Source organism: Mesoplodon densirostris, chromosome 13, assembly GCF_025265405.1.
Source record: "Mesoplodon densirostris isolate mMesDen1 chromosome 13, mMesDen1 primary haplotype, whole genome shotgun sequence".
Classification (NCBI taxonomy): Eukaryota; Metazoa; Chordata; class Mammalia; order Artiodactyla; family Ziphiidae; genus Mesoplodon; species Mesoplodon densirostris.
Window position 1 is genome coordinate 27,970,459 of NC_082673.1, and position 17,716 is coordinate 27,988,174.

The 17,716-nt window shown below is 34.6% G+C and overlaps 1 protein-coding gene across 1 annotated transcript in view; it reads left to right on the forward strand.

The window, feature by feature from the left end:
- Positions 1-17,716, forward strand: part of LRRCC1 (leucine rich repeat and coiled-coil centrosomal protein 1) — a 33,611-nt gene that overhangs the window by 4,680 nt on the left and 11,215 nt on the right. The window contains exons 4-11 of the mRNA XM_060116295.1: positions 2,875-3,042; positions 5,019-5,194; positions 5,294-5,503; positions 9,752-9,948; positions 10,223-10,361; positions 11,313-11,461; positions 15,456-15,660; positions 16,221-16,360. Coding sequence (XP_059972278.1) covers positions 2,875-3,042; positions 5,019-5,194; positions 5,294-5,503; positions 9,752-9,948; positions 10,223-10,361; positions 11,313-11,461; positions 15,456-15,660; positions 16,221-16,360 — 1,384 coding nt within the window. The remainder of the gene's footprint in view (positions 1-2,874; positions 3,043-5,018; positions 5,195-5,293; positions 5,504-9,751; positions 9,949-10,222; positions 10,362-11,312; positions 11,462-15,455; positions 15,661-16,220; positions 16,361-17,716) is intronic.

Sequence of the window (17,716 nt, forward strand, 5' to 3'; positions counted from 1 at the left end):
AAACGCTGGTGAGATAGTGGAGCAACTAGAACTTGCATACATCGCTGGTAGAATTCAAAATGGTAAAACTACTTTGGAAAACAGTTTGAAGGTTTCTTATAATGTTAAACAAATACTTAGCATATATCATGCATTTCTACTTCTAGTTGTTTACCTAAGAAAAATGAAAACATGTCTAATCAAAGACCTGTACATGAATATTAACATGATTATATCACTTTTTAATATAATCATGTTTACATGATTATTCATAATCTCCAAAAACTAGAAACCACCCATTTGTCTATGACCTGGTAAATGGATAAACAAATTGTGATACATCCACAGGATGGAATACTACTTGGCAATAAAAAGGAATGAACTATTGATATATGCAACAACATAGATAAATCTAAAAAGAATTATGCTAAGTGAAAGGAGCCAGACACAAAAGATTACACTGTATGATTCCATGTATATGATATTCTGACAAAGCCAAAGATACAGGGGCAGAAAAGAGATCATTAGTTACCAGGGGTTGAAGATGAGGAGAGAAGATTGATTTACATAGGGACACAGTGATTTGGGTGATGAAAATGTTCTGTGTCTCCATTGTAGGGGTTACATAACCGTGTATGTTTGTTAAAACACATCAAACTCTACTGTACATATTTTCTGCAAAACTATAAGTTCTAATAGATAATTCTTAGAATGATAATATTTTATATGTTCAGAAACACTTCAGTAAGTAAATAATGACAGTTCATACGATTAAGAGCATGCAGAAACACTAAGGTGTGATCAAACTTGCCATGATAAAGGCAGAAAGAAGGCTACTGTGGCTAGAGAATAGCAAATGAGTGATTAATGTGCTTAAAAAGGAGATAACAAAACAGGCAAAAGTCAGATCACATACAGCTTCATAAGCAGGGTAAAAAGTTTGCATATTATTCTAAGTACAATAGGAAACCATTGGAAGGCTTTAAACAAGTAAGTGACTCAATACATCTGTTTAAAGGATCACTTTGGCTGCTGAGTGGGTGAAGAATGGACTTCAGTAGGACAGGGGTGAAAGTCAGATGACAAGAAGCTATGCCAGTGGTCTGGATGAGAGAAGATGGAGACTTGGACTAAGATGGAAACAATGTAGAGGAGTAAATACCTTATGTTTTGCATGTGGAGTTCATAGAACTTGCTGATGGATTGAGATGAGGAGATGAAGGGAAAAGGAATCAAAGATAATTAAGAGTTTTCTTTGTAGTAACAGGTGGATGATGGTACTATTTCCTGACATGGGGAAGGTTGGAGGAGGAACAGGTTTAGAGATGAAGGGATAAGAATGAAGGATTGGGCCTCCCTGGTGGCGCAAGTGGTTGAGAGTCCGCCTGCCGATGCAGGGGATACGGGTTCGTGCCCCGGTCTGGGAGGATCCCATATGCCGCGGAGCGGCTGGGCCCGTGAGCCATGGCCGCTGAGCCTGCTCGTCCGGAGCCTGCGCGTCCGGAGCCTGTGCTCCGCAACGGGGGAGGCCACAACAGTGAGAGGCCCGCATACCGCAAAAAAAAAAAAAAAAAAAAAAAAAGAATGAAGGATCCTATCTTAAATTCGAGAACCCTATTAGATATATGTGTGTGTATGTGTATGACCTGCGGTTTGGGGATAGGGCATCAGGGTTGGTATTGTAGATTTGGCACATCAGTGTTGATTGTTACCGTGACACTATAGGAGATTCTGGAGAGTGTATGAATAGGGAAGGGGGCGACCAGGAATGCACCCTGGGGCACTTTAAAATCAAAACATAAAAGGGACATGAAGTTACAACATAAAAGAAAGAACCAGTAACATGGAACAGGAACTTAGAAATGTGATGGTAAATTAAGAAGAAATGCTGAGTACTCATAAGAATGCTTGATAGGAAATCTGATCCTGTAGTGAGTGGTCAAAGATTTTTCTGAGGGTGTGACAGATGAACAGAAGTTAGTGATGAGGACTATGAAGAAAATAAGAGACAACCCTGTAAAAAAGATGAGTAGAAGTTAGCCAGATATGATAAAGATCATTGAGGAGAGAAGAGTATTCCAGTCAGGTTGAAGAAATTGAAGGGGGGCGGGGAGGTGAGTAAAGTTGAATTTATACATGGAGAGTACTAAACTAGGCAAAATTGAAAAATAAGACCTTCATCGGAACAGTGTAGAGTGTATCTCAGAATGGTCCTTCCAGAAGAAGGAAGGCTAGGGCATTCAGCCATGGACGATTCTCCTTTTGTTGAGGGGTTCCTGGAGGTGTTAACTCCTTCACACTTCTGAGCTAAACTCTTGCTCAACAAGCTCCATTTTGAAGAAAATTCTGAGGCATGGCCCCTGTCCACCACAGCTGCAGCTGAAGTCAGGCTGACCAGGGAGATGTGCCAGGAACCAGTAGCCTCTGCTACAAACCTAGTTTCTAACATTACCATGCTCTAGATAATCTCATGCAAGAAATGTTACCAGGGAGCTAAGTCAAATGGGTGCTATTTATATTTATTTTATGCTCAAACCAATGAAATTGGAGTGTTAGCTTATGTCTCCTAATTAAAAATAATGTGTTGATTGAGAGCCTGAAGCCATTGCTTTATTCTTATTCTCATAAAAGTACATGGGCCTGGGGAGGCCCATTTGTTTTGTTTAAACAGCCCAGGTTCCCCTGGGCTAAGGCCTCAGAGATGCCAAACCTTTGTTTCTTCAAAACAACAATTGACTTTGCTGATATCCTGTTCATTAGATATAGCTGTTTACAGAAGGGTCTTATTAATGCTACTCCTTTGCCTCTTGAAATACAACCTATATAAAAATTATTTTTAGTTAGCTGTTAGAAAAATTACTGTTGTGACATCAAAAAATTTTTTTCCTGTTGCAGGTTTGATGCCCCTTCATGGAATTAAACATAAACTTAGATATATTGACCTACATAGTAATTGTATAGATAGTATCCATCACCTACTTCAGTGTACGGTAGGATTGCACTTCTTGAGTAATCTTATTTTGGAGAAAAATGGAGAAGATAATCCTGTCTGTCATTTACCAGGTATGATCGATTAATTTAATACTTTTTGTAACAGTTGATTTTCAGAGCTCCTTTATTTCCTGCAACTTGTATTTATGACCTCCTTGAATTTGTCTTAAGCTTTGCAACTTTTTATTATGCATTTGGAAAAGTATAATTGCAAATAAATTATTAAGACAAACTAAATTGCTGTTGAAAGAGGAACACAAGCTGAAGAGATAAGTAATTCTCTTTAGACAGTTTTATATTTGATAAATGAATGCCTCAAAATTAAATTGTGCTTATGATATATTCTTATAGTATAATACTAAGCAGCCATAAAAAAGAATATAGAATCTCTTTAGCTACTGATAAGCAGTTATCTCCAAGATACACTACTGTTAAAGAAAAGCAAGTTGCGAAACATTGTGTATAATGCGCTCCCATTTGTGTGCAAAGGATAACACGTGTGTGTGTGTGTGTGTTTGCTGAGTATATATATATAAAATACCAAGAAGGTTATACAAAAATCTGATAATAGTGGCTAACTTCAGTATTAGGTAGGTAGGGATCAGGAAATGAGAAAAGGGCATCTGGGAATCAGGAAATGTTAGGAAAACTTTTTACTGAATACCTTTTGAATTTTACACCATGTGAATATGTTAAATTATTAACAAGTAAATGACTTTTTTAAGAAGAAAGCTTAAACTTAATATAAGCTTAAACTTATTAAGATACAAGATATATAGAAGATGCTGCTGAAATGCCATCTGATCTAATTCAAAATCATTGAGGTTGGCAAAGATAAAGCAGACCAGGCTGCCATTTCTAGAACTCACTTATCTCAAATTGCTTAACCCAACAATAAGATACAAACGTAGAATATGAATATACATTCTAAAGATGTGTTTGGGTAGAAGTTGGCTGCAGAGGCTGTGTTATCATTAATATGCAGCTATGAGAAGGCTTTTCCCAGAATGGAAACCTATTTTGATAATTTTACTTTGCAAAAGAATATATTAGATTTGAGATCAACTATTTTCCTAAGCCCGTATAATGATAGAGTCTCCCTAAAAATCAGAGCAGATTTCCATTTTGGGGGGAAACCCTTTTCTTGGAAAAAAAATCTTATTCCTAAGACAACTTTAATTTACTGACCCACAAGGTGGATTTTTTGCCTAATAATCTCATCTCAAGAACCTCTAGTTCCTATAGTTTGAACCTTTGTTTTTCATTTTCTTTCCTAGATGAGGTATTTCTCTGAACACAGTTGCCCTCTCCCCAGAATTATTACTGAAATTACTTTTCTTTCCTCAAAATTTCTAACATGAATTTTCCAGACTTCTTTCTTTTATAGTTCTTCCAACCACTTTATTTTACTTGGTTTTAAAATTTATCAAAATTGAAGTGTTTCTATTAGCCTAAACACCAAATTAATGTTAATTTGCCAGACTTCTCATATGTAATTAGGGAAAATAAACATATTCTTAAATACTTGATAGATTGTCTGTTTTAATCCTAGTTATATGGAATTTAAGAGGAGAAAGTAGGAATGTTTAAGTTTGTTAATGCTTATGGCCTCACTAGCAAAATTCTTGCTTCTCTGATTGTTATTCTCATCATCCTGATTTACATCTATACTAATCATATTACAGATAAACAAGAGATATGTTTGGTTTTCTGTCTGGAATGAATTGCTACTGGTTTCATGCATTTATAGCTTTACAGCAATTTTATGAAAGATAGATCCAGAAATGATGATTTTTTAACTTTCTGACTTTCATCAGGAGGGTTGTTTGGGAGGGATTGGGGGGTAGTGTTTTGTTTGTTTTGTATTTAATGATTATGTACTGGAGAAGAACTAAGTAGTTTTTTATTACACGTTTATTAGTTGCATTCCAGGACTAATTTTATCATTCAGGTGATATATCTGGTAGCTGATAAATTTACTTCATTCTAGAAATAATTAACCTTTCTTTTTATGCTTGAGTTTTCATTTTGAATGATTTGTTTCCAAGGGTACAGAGCAGTTATGCTCCAGACTTTGCCACAGCTTAGACTCCTAGATTGTAAGAACATATTTGGTGAACCAGTAAATATGGCAGAAATAAGCTCATCACGCCTACAGTGCTTTGAAGGTCTTTTGGATAATTTAGTTTCTTCTGACTCTCCCCTAAATATAAGTGAAGATGAGGTATAGTACGTTTTTTTTTCTAATATAAAAGATATCTTCAAATTTTAATTAATAAATAAATGTAAATTTAAAGGATTTTGGTTTGTTTCTGTGTCATAGATCTTTGATGGTATGCCAGTGGTAACACCACCTATCGATGAGGTAGCTCCCTTGGATCACTTTGCAAGTATACCAGCAGATACTGGTTTGACATCCTCTATATCTGTGTGTCCTTCGTCTGAGCCAGAGAAAGTTAATAATGAAAATGATTATCAGAATGAGATGAAACTTCAGAAATTAGATGACCAAATTTTACAGCGTCTCAATGAAGTAAATATTTTTCCTACTTTTCTAAGCAGTGTGTTTGTTGAAGAAAAAAATAGTAAGAAAATGTGCAATAAAATTGCATACAAGCTGACCCACCAGAAACAATCTATATTTATTGCATTGGTGTGCATGTTTTTTTTTTCTTTCTTTAAAATAGGATTCTATTGTAGTAGTAGTGGTAGAAAAAACATTTTTCACTCATTTTCCTTAATGTCCTCCTTCAAATCTTCATTATATAATTCCTTTGTTGTTCTGCACCAAAGGAATTATTTGTTATTATTTCCACCCACCCACCTTTTATTTCAAATAAATAGAACTCTTTGGATTCAGTGCTTATTAACATAGAGGATATGTGAGCTATTTTTGGCTTCTACTTTCTCTTCAGTTGTTTCATGGTCAAAACCACTTCTATAATCTATAGCTAAATAGCAAGTTATTTTATATAATTCCTGTTTACAGCAGACCCTTACCAAATAACCTCTGCTTTCTTGAAATACTAATCCTTTTTTATCCCTGCTACTGGGTCTCTGGTTTTTAGAAATCTTTGAACTATGTGGATGATCCATAATTCCTAGAATTTACTACTATTTGAGTCTCCAACCTTCTCTCTAGCATTCTTGCTCTGATCTATACTGACAGTTGTTTCCTTGAACACTACACCTCCCAGAATGAAATGGATTTTTCCTTTATCCCCTACCTGGACATGGGGGAGAAAGACTGTGGGATAGGCCCAAAAGGCTATTAGTCAAAAGTCAGTTTGACCTAGAAATTTGTAGTTGAATTTTAATATTTAAATGTTTTCTCAAAATGGGGGTGGGTAGTAGAAAATGCTTATGGAATGATTATGGTTCGATGGGTTTTTAATAATCCTGAACTATTGTCTTAGCTATAACATTAGCAATGCTTGATAAACATGAGGTCTACCTTAGGTGGGTACGTGAATAAGACTATAAGGATTCTGTGTGCCAAAAATCCCTAGAGATTTCAATTTGGGCCACAGAGGTAGATTGTAGTAGATCTGGGACAAGAATGCTGGCAGATGCATTCTTTGACATCATTGATAACATATTACTGAGATACTAGGCTCTTCATCTCTTCAGGTTTCATCTTCCATCTTAGAATGGCTGGCTCTTCTTTCTCAATGTCAGAACTTAGATTTAAGCTTAATAACCTAAATTTGAAGTGAATTTATCAGCTTCTCTTATGCCATCCTCATTTCATTCTCACAATAACTCAATCAAGAATCAGTAGATAGAGATTAATATATTGTTGTTCTTGTTATATAGAAAAGAAACGCAGTGTATTTAAGAGTCCTTTATTTTAGTGAGGCAGAGTTGAACTTCAAAGGCAAATGTCCTGATGTCCAACCTGGTATTCTTTCCATTGTCATGCTTCTTATTCAATTAGTGATAATTCTTCCTACTTTATAACTAAGAATAGGAGTCTAGCTCTCTGGGGGAAAAAGGATGATTTGTTGCTATGCATGTAAAAAATGTTTAGAAGGACTTCTTGTTTACTAACTTACTTGGTATAAAGGGTAAACATACAATTTGAATTTCAGTTGATATATACAATTAAATTATAAGTGAAGTCATAAAGTTACTGAAAATGTGCTGTAATATATTGATGATTATTCTTCTTACTTAATTACTGGACTTATAGTTGTTACACTAATTTGAGAATTCTCTCTGTGAAAGGCTGTTTTGTCTTTAAGTTTTCATTTTCCCCCACCATTTTATTATGAACATTTTAAAACTTAGAGCAAATTTAAGAGAATTTCTTAGTGAATTAGCAGTATACCCACCAACTAGTTTCCACCATCAACATTTTACTATACTTATTTCATCATATGTCTATCCATCTACTCATTTATCAAACTGTCTTATTTTATGACACATTTTAAAGTGAATCACACATATCAGTATACTTCCCCCTAAATACTTAAGCCTGCGTATCATATCATTATAGTTCAGTATATTTTTACAGTTTTCTTTACTTTTACTTTTTTTTTTTTTTTTTTTTTACTTTTGATGTAAAATAAAGATGTGTGTATTCCCTCAATTGACAGTACATAGGCCTGTTACCCAAACGTTTAGGAAGGTAAGCATTACTGTCAAACGTTCCCTCGTGCTGCTGCTCACAGGCGTTCCTCTCCTGCACTCCCCACCCTCGCCATCACTTTTCTCATTTTCTTTGACCATAGACTATTTAATACTCCTTCCAGAACCTAATATAAGTGGAATCATACAGCATATATACTCTTTTGTGTAAGGCCTCTTTCACTCGGAATAACCTTGAAATCAGTCCATTATTATGTGTATCAGTAGTTTATTTTTATTGCTGCGTGGTATTCTGTTGTATGAGTATACCACAGTTTATTTTTCCATTCCCTTGATATACCACTGGGTTCTTTCCAGGTTTGTGGATAAAACTGCTATGAACATTACAGTACAAGTCTTTTTGTGAACTTAGGTCTTCATTTCTCTTCAGTAAATAGCTAGAGCTAGAATTTCTAGATTATCGGGTAGGTGTTTGTTTAGTTATATAAGAAAGTGCCAGAGCTTTCCCAAGGTGATTGTTCCATTTTATTCCCACCAACAATGTAAAGTGACTGTTCCAGTCGTTCCATATCCTCACCAATGTTTGGTGTTAGCATTGATTTTATTTTAGCCATTCTAGTGGGTGTATACTGATATTCATTGTGACTTTAATTTGCATTTCACTAATGATCAGTGATGTTAAGCACTTTTTCATGTACTTATTGAATCTTTTGTGCAGTGTTCAAAAATGTTGCCCATATTTTTATTGAGTGATTAGTCTATCACTGAGTTATAGGAATTCATTTAATATCTTGAATACTAATATTTTATCAAATATATTTTCTCCCAGTCTGTGGGTTGCATATTCATTTCCTTAAGGGTCTTTTGATAAGCAGCAGTTTTAATTTTACTGATTTTTATTGTCTAGTTCTATCAATTGCATGTGAGATGTTAGATTCTTCAGCTATGATTGTGGATTTGTGTATTTCTTCCTTTAATTCTCTCAACATTTGCTTGTCATATTTTAAAGCTCTCTTACTAAGCACATACACATTTATGACTACTTTTTCTTCCTATTTAACTGACTCTTTTACCATTATGCAATGTAAATTTATGTTTTTACTCAATTTCAGAATTTGTGGACATCATTGCTTCAAATATTTCTCTGTCCCATTCCCTCTTTCCTCTTTTTTCAAATTCCATTTAGACCTTTTGATGTGTCCCACAATCCCCTGATGCTCTGTCCGTTTTATCAACTTTTTTTCTCTGTATTCTTCATATTGAATAAGTCCACTGAACTATCTTCAAGTTTACATAGTCTTTCTTTTATCACCTCATTCTGTATTAGTCCAGCCAGTCAATTTTTACTTTAGACATTGTATTTTTCAGTTGTAAAATTTCCATTTTTTAAAATAATTTTTACTTCTCTGCTGAATTTCCTTTTCATTCATGATAAGCACTTTTTATATCATTGAGCATAATTATGATCACTGTTGTAAAGTTCTTCTCTGCTTATTTGAACATTTAGGTCCTCTCAGGTCTCCATTGATTGTCATTTCTCTTGAGAATAGGTCATATTTTTCTGGTTCTTCCTACTGTGAGTAATTTTGGATTTTGTCCTGGACAGTGTGAATGTTACTTTGTGGAGAATCGAGATGCTGCTATAGGCCTCCAAAGAATGTTAATAGTTTTGTTATAGCAAGCATTTAACTTGCTTTGACTAACTGCTGCTTTTTTTTAATCCTTTGCTGGGCTTCTTGCAGTCTATTCCATACTATCCTCAGATTCTTCAGACCCAAAAGTTTGTGGGTTTTCCACCAGAGTTTTAAGACTCCCTACATAGTGCCAATTGTGCTGTTTTCTTAGGATAAAAGCCATAAAGCAGAAACAATCTATTCTGGTCATATTTCCAGATGTCAACTCTCCTCTAGAATAAGACTACTTTTGTTCACTTTCCAGGATTCCAAGTAGTGTTTGTTTGTTGTTGTTTTGTTTTTATTTTTCCCCAGTTTGTAATTGTTATCTTGAGAGCGTCAACCTCATAGGAGCTTACTTGTCCATACCAGAAGTTGAATCCCTTGTCTTTAATTCCAAACATACCTAGTTTATAAATCTTTAATCTTGTAAAAAGTTATAACATTTTAGAAAATGTCAAACTATGTTCTTTTATACCGAATTGAACTTTTTAAAAACTTTGCTTTTTTTATTCTAGACTTCCAATTCTTTAATAGATAATGTTCCTGAGAAAGATCTCAGACCAAAAAGAGACACGGATGTGACTTTTGAAAGTGACTATGGAAACAGAAAAGAAAGCAATAGAAAAATTCCTCGAAGATCAAAAATCCCATATTATTCCAAAACTATTCAAACTGTTAAGCACCACAGTAAAAACAACAATGCTTTTATAAGGTACTTCTTTTAGTTCCAGAAATGCAGATAAGGCACACAGAAGTTACTATTGCTGGCTTCTTTCTTAAAGCTATCTCATGGTCATATTTTTTTACTATTCTAATGTCAAAAGATTTGACTTTTCAGCCTTGCAGCCTCAAATTTAGTCAGTACTTTCATATAAATTTATATAAAAGTCTCTCTTTATGCTGGATTGTCATTACCTAAGTTGTGAAAAATAGTTATAAGTATTATACATTTCTTTGAGTTATTTTTTGTGGTTTTTTCTTTGCAGTTGTAATCGTAAAATAAAACAACCTTTCTTTAAAGAAACATCATCTTTAGTGAACAATAATATATTAGAAGAATCAGAAAATCAGAAGACTGAAATAATTAAAGTAAACAACGGTAGCTCAGAAAATGCCACTTACCGGGTATGATTTAAGAGATTAAGAAAAACTGGATATGAATAATCTTAGTTTTAAATTCAAAGTTAGTCCCAGAAAAACTATGCATGTTTTTATGAGCAAAAAAATATTTCATGTAATTTTATTGGGGGTTGCGGTTGGGTTATTTTCCCCTTCCTGATTTCCAGATTTTGTGTAATGTTACTATTTTTGTAATTTTTAAAGGAATGGAAATTACACATTTATTTAAGATCAGATTTCAGTGAAATCATTTTGTTGTATGCTTGTGGAGGAGAAAACATGTCTGAATTTTTGAATTCTTCCTAAAGCAGTGGTTCCTAACTTATGAGTCTCAGACTCCTTTAAATATCTAAGGAAATCTATGGGTTTTTGCAGAAAAACTTCCTTAGAGAAACTCACAAAATGTTGTATATAATTTCAGGGTATTCATGGGCTCTCTTGAAACCCAGTTTTGGACCCATGGATTCCAGATTAAGAGGCATTCAAGAATTTTTAAATTCTTCAATATTTTCCTTAATCATTCACATGTTGTTAAGAATTTTTAGCACACATTGATTTATTTTATCTTTTTTATTAACTTACCCTTATTTTACTGTGAACAACTGGTTATACTTAGGATTGTAATGTGCACTATTCTTCCAATAGTATGATTACTTTTTGAAACATTTCACACCTTTCATGCTATTGGTTTTGTAGCCTTATTCTCAGGTATAAAGGCCTTAATATTTAGAAAATAATAAAAATCATTATGACAATATTAATAGCAGCTAACATTTATTGAGTGGCTATTTTGTGCCAGACACTGTTCTACATGCTTTACTTCCATTCTTTTGGTTAATTCTCACCACAGCCCTTTGAATTAGATGCTCTTATTCCCACATTATAAATGAGAAAATTGAGGCAGTGAGAGGTTAGGTAACTTTTCCAAGTTCACATAACAATATTGTTTTCTTTCAGGCACTTGTTGAGGAACTAGACCAAGAGAGAGAGAAGAGATGGAAAGCTGAACAAACTGAAAAGAAACTTATGGATTATATTGATGAACTGCATAAACATGCAAATGAAAAAAAAGATATTCATAGCCTGGCTCTTCTTACTACAGATAGGTAAGGGGAAAGTCTGTAAACCTTAAGTTATCTCATAGCACAAAGAATGCTGAACTTGGAACTGGAATGCCTTAGTTTAAACTAGCTGTAGTATGATAAAAAAAAAACTATGCATGTGGTTTTAGTTTGAACTAATTTTATTTAAAGGTTTAGGGCTTTGTCAGTTTTTTACATTAACAAAGGATTCAGGATATTAATTTGAGCCCTAAAGCTGGGAGATGTCAGATCAATAAAAAAAGTATTATAAGTGAAAAACATGAAGAGTGTAGAGCTGGGATTGGCAGACTTTTTCTGTAAAGGACGGGGCTTGGCACACTTTTTCTTTAGGCATTCTGGGTCATAATCAGTCTCTGTTGCATATTCTTCTCAACAATGGGCTTCAGTACCAGATAACCCAAGTTTCTTAATTCTAATGTTTTTATTCCATCTTATTCCATTTCCCGTTTTATCTCTTTTTTTTTCTGTAGTAAATTATGTAATACAGGATTGTCTTATTCCAAGATGTGTGAATACCAAACGGTTTTCTGAAATAACAATAACTTTTCTCTTCTGTTTCCTATAGGCAATTATTTTGAAAGTTATGCTTTTCCTTAAAGGTCATAAGATTTTTTCCATGGGGCTTCTTTCAATTTTTATCTCTTCTTCTTCTTGAATGAGCACTTATAGTAGTACAATTATAGTAGGCAATTATAGTAGGTACACATTGGAGTGGCTGCCTAGCTCAGAAATTCCTTCATGAGGCTATGTCTTTGCTATTCGTTGTCCCCTTTTCAAACACTTGACTTCTGTTCTGTCATGAACTGCCTCTCTGCCTATAATATTGGTTAAGAGGTGAGCCCCTGGCCTTAGCCCACATGGCCACAGTGACCGCTGCATGGAGTGGGCATATGAACCAAATTGGACTAACCAGAGCCTTTCCCAGAGCTCAGTTCTCAGTTGAACTAGAGAAAGATAACCTTTTCTGTTTGGTTCTCACTGCTGTCAGAGATGCTTATAGTCTTCCCCATCTCCCTGGCATGTTACAAAGAAGGCTGCCATAGGAAAAACTGAAACCAGCCTATAGGGAACCAGAGAGACCTGATGGTATTCATATCCTCGGTTTCAGCTGTCCCTCAGAATAGTGCCACCCCAGCCTCTGAATTGGTTATGTGGGTCAATAAATTCTCCTTTCTTACTGAAACTAGTTAAGAGTTTTTAGTCAAAAGGCTCTAAGTAACACAGAGGTAGTATAGTACTAGGATATAGTACTTAGTGTCTGGGGAAGATACAGGGAAGTCAGAATTGACTTCCATGTATCTGTTCAGATATTGCTCCTCTCCTGTAGCTTTCTTTATAAATGCATCTGTGTCCCCTCTGCTAGATATTAAGCTCCTTGAAGACCAGGCTGTATCTTATTCATCTTGCTGGCTTTTAAGCTGACATCTAGCACAATGCCTGAAAAAATGTGTTTTGTAGTTTTGCTGTTGAATAGTAAAGTTCACAAAAGATAAAGTTTCATTAATTTATTTTTTTTCTCAAACTCAATATTTTATTTTTCAGCTTTGTTGAGGTATAATTGACAAATAAAAATTGTATATATTTAAGATGTACAATGTGATGTTTTGTTATACATTGTGAAATCATTACCACAGTCAAGCGAATTAATATATCCTTCACCTCATATAGTTGTTTTCTTGTGTGTTGAGAATACTTAATATCTACTTGCTTAAAAAATTTCAAGTATACAATGCACTACTTTTAACTTTAGTCACCATGTTGTACATTAGGTCTCTGGAACTTACTCATAATTGAAAGCTTGTACCCTTTGGCCAACATTCCCCCCACTCCTGACCCTTGGTCACCACCATTCTACTCTCTGTTTCTATGAGTTCAACTTTTTTTTTTTTAATATTTATTTATTTATTTTGGCTGTGCCAGGTCTTAGTTGTGGCACACGGGATCTTTAGTTGCGTCATGCAGACTCTTAGTTGCAGCATGCATGCAGGATCTAGTTCCCCAATCAGGGATCAAACCTGGGCCTTCTGCATTAGGAGTGTGGAGTTTTACCCACTAGACCATCGGGGAAGTCCCATGAGTTCAACTTTTTTTAGATCCCACTTATAAGTGATATCACCATTTATTTCACTTAGCATAATCTCCTCCACGTTCATCCGTTTTGTCACAAATGGCCAGATTTCATTCTTTATTAGGCTGACTAATATGGCATTTATTTGTTTGTTTGTTTATTTATTTATTTATTTATAACCTTTTAATCCATTCATCCATTAATAGACATTTAGGTTGATTCCATATCTCGATACTGCAAATAATGCCACAGTGTAGATGGGAATGCAGGTATCTCTTTGAGATACTGCTTTCATTTCCTTTGGATATATACCCAGAATTGGGATTGGTGGATCCCACTTTTATGGTAGTTCTGTTTTTAATTTTTTGAAGAACCTCCATGCTATTTTCCATAATGGCTGCACCAGTTTAAATTCTCACCAACAGTGTATAAGGCCTCCCTTTTCTCCATATCCTCACTAAGACTTGTTATCTTCTGGCTTTTGGATAATAGCCATCCTAACAGGTGTGAGGTGATACCTCACTGTGGTTTTGATTTGCATTTTCTTGATGAATAGTGGCATTGAACATGTTTTTGTATACTTTTTGGCCATTTGCATATTTTTGGAGAAATGTCTATTTGAAGGTTTTGCCCATTTTAAAATTGGTTTTTTTGTGGTTTCTCTGCTTTTGAGTTATATGAATTCTTTACATATTTTGGATATTATCCCATTATCATATATATGGTTTGCAAATATTTTTTCCCATTTGTCAGGTTGCCTTTTTAGTTTCTTGATTGTTTCCTTTGCTGTGCAGAAACTTTTTATTTTGATGTAGTCCTACTTGTTTATTTTTGCTTTTCTCGTTCATGCTTTTGGTGTCCCCATGGAAAAATCATTGCCAAGATCATTATCATGGAGTTTCCTTCTATGTTTTCTTCCAGGAGTTTTATGGTCTCAGGTCTTATGTCTATGTTCTTAACCCAGTTCATGTTGATTTTTGTGTATGGTGTAAGATAAGACCCAATTTCATTTTTTTTCATGTAGATATCCAGTTTTCCCCATACCATTTGTTGAAGAGACTGTCCTTTCTCCACTATGTATTCTTAGGGGCTTTGTTGAAAATTAGTTGACCATATATGTGTGGGTTTATTTCTAGGTTTTCTATTCTGTTCCATTGGTCAATGTGTCTGTTTTTGTGCCAGTGCCATACCGTTTTAAGTTACTACAGCTTTGTAATTTTTTTTAATTTTTATTGGAGTATAGTTGCTTTACAATGTTGTGTTAGTTTCTGCTGTGCAGCAAAGTGAATCACTTATACATATACATATATCCACTCTTTTTTAGGTTTTCTTCCCATTTAGGTCACCATAGAACACCGAGTAGAGTTCCCTGTGCTAAACAGTAGGTTCTCATTAGTTATCTATTTTATACATAGTAGTATATATATGTAAATCCCAGTCTCCCAATTTGTCCCACCCCACCCCGCTTGGTAACCATAAGTTTGTTCTCTACATCTGTGACTATTTCTGCTTTGCCAGTAAGTTCATCTGTACCATTTTTCTAGATTCCACATATAAGCAATATTATACGATATTTGTTTTTCTCTTTCTGACTTAAGTTCACTCTGTGTGACAATCTCTGGGTCTGTCCATGTTTCTGTAAATGGCACTATTTCATTCCTTTTTATGGCTGAGTAATATTCCACTGTATATATGTACCACATCTTCTTAGATAAAGTTTCATTAATTTATGTAAAATGTCTTCCCTCTTGGCCCAATGCTAGTTTCAGGGATGGGCGAAAGGCATACTGTTTTTCAACATTTTTTATCTAAGGAGAATTTGGAACATACTTCAAATCTTCCTCTCTACTGTAACTTTTAATGTTTAGTACAGTTTTTATCCTTCTATATGTCTAATATACTTAAAGCAACATTTGATTTATGCTTTAGGCTAAAGGAAATTATTTTTAAAGAGAGAAATTCCAAACTACAACTCGAAATTATGGTTCACAGACTTCAAAATGAAATTAAAAAACTAACTATTGAATTAATTAAAGCAAGAGATCAACAAGAGGATCACGTTAGACACTTAAGAACCCTGGAAAAAGCATTAGAAAAAAAGGAGAGACAAAAAGGGCAACAGCAAGCAGCACAGGTATTTCTCTATTTTACTCTATCAGTCCCATGAATTAACACATTCATAGCTTCTGTCCTGAAACAAATTATGTCATTATATAGTAAACATAAAGGATGTTAGGCCGAATCCAAAAATTAGTTTAAATGTGCCAGTAATTTAACCTATGGAATCATTTCTTCAATTAGGGCTGCCAGCATTCACAAAGCAGAGTTGGTGGAAATGCTGCAGGTTGTTAGGCTTGTGTTTAAGAGCCAGTTTTTAAATGTCTCCTTGGGGTGCTTGGAGGCTTTTAATTTTCATGCCTTCTGAATGGGAATTTTCTATAAAGTCTGTGGTGAAATAAGAGGTAATGCTAATAATGCTAATGTGTTTGATGCTTCTAAGACTACACTTTATGTGACCATAGAATTATTTAATAAATTTTGAAAATCAGCTTAGTCACTAGGTCCTATTATTTAGAAGGCACTTAGTCACTAGGTCCTATTATTTAGAAGGCACTTGTCTTTGGGGAACTGACATTAAAATAGAAGCAGAGGAGGTTATTATCTAAATACTGTAATGGTGTGTATTTTATTCAGATGCAACTTATCCAAGAGGTGGAACTCAAAGCCGCAGCCGCTGATAGAGAAATAAACTTACTTAGAACTTCTCTTCATCAAGAAAAGGAACAGGTGCAACAACTGCATGAACTTCTTGCACTGAAAGAACAAGAACACAGGTAAATGAAATATGTATATTTTAGGAAAATATGGACATTTAAAAATTGGAAAAAGTTATTTGGTTTTCCCCCCTGCCCCTGCCAAGACTAGACAGTGATTGAGCAGTGGTGAAGTCTGGCACAGTTAGCTCATGGAGAATGACATTTTTATGTATGCTTTAGAATCAGTCTTAGAGTTAGAACTCGTAGCTTAAAGACAAATCAGTAACTTTATTGAGGTTGAGGTATGGGCTTATAGCAATGAAGCTCATTTTCCATTTCTCTAAGCCCAACTAAAAGTTGATCATTGTAATACAGAGAAAGCTGTTTTAATTGACTTCCAAGTAACTACTTGTTAAATTATCAGTATTCTTTGTCCCTTTGAAGCAGGGTTCAACAAACTTTCTCTGTGAAGGTCCAGATAGAAAATATCAATATTTTAGGCTTTTCAGGTCATGCCTAGCTATCTCTTTGTACCACAGAAGTAACCACAGACAGCACATAAATGAATGCGCGTGGATGTGTTTCAGTCAAAGTTTACTTCCCCACAAGAAGGGCAGCAGGCCAGATTTGGTCCAACACCTGCTTTTTAGAGTCCACAGTAATTTAAGCACATTCAGCTAGTTATCTGCTTACTACCAGTTGAATTGTATGATTGCCATGAGTTAATTGTGTTTGTTCTCAGGCCTGTTTTGGTTTTGTCCTTGTGTAAATCAAACTTTAATATATAAATTTTGATGCTCTGGGGAAAATTGTCATCATATGTGTGGTCAAGACAACTATAAAAGATTGGGGGGCAAATAATCACAAAAATCTAAAAATTGGCACTTAATTTTCTTTGCAGATATCTTTTAACTTGTTCTAGTTTAAAGAAACCAAAACCAGAAATAATGGGTTTTGTGTGATGAGTTTGATTTATTCAAGAAAAATAATGGAGAACTCTGAAGAATGAATTCACATTTAAATTAAAAAACTGGCCCTATATTAAAAGATTGGTGAAGTTTCATACATAACTGTTGTTTTCAATTAACCAGCCACCAGGACCAGTCAGACTGTATTTATTGTATGTCAAAGACTCAACCAAAGTAAAAGATGCAGTGAGACAGAACCTGACTTCTGTGAATGCACCCAAAGAATTTTAGAAACCATAAAATGATTCTGAACTATCTCAGTGAAGTTAAGATTTGGCATACTCCTCTTATCCCTGTCACCACTGAATACGCAGTCAAAACTCATATTCTTTCTGTATCTACCACCCTTTCCCTAGTTTTCTGTGTGTGAAAGTGAGGAGCTGATCTTTAACAATAGGGAATATAGAACATTTAATAACTATTTAAAGACCTTTAAAGTTTTTCTTTCCAGATAAACAGCATCCTG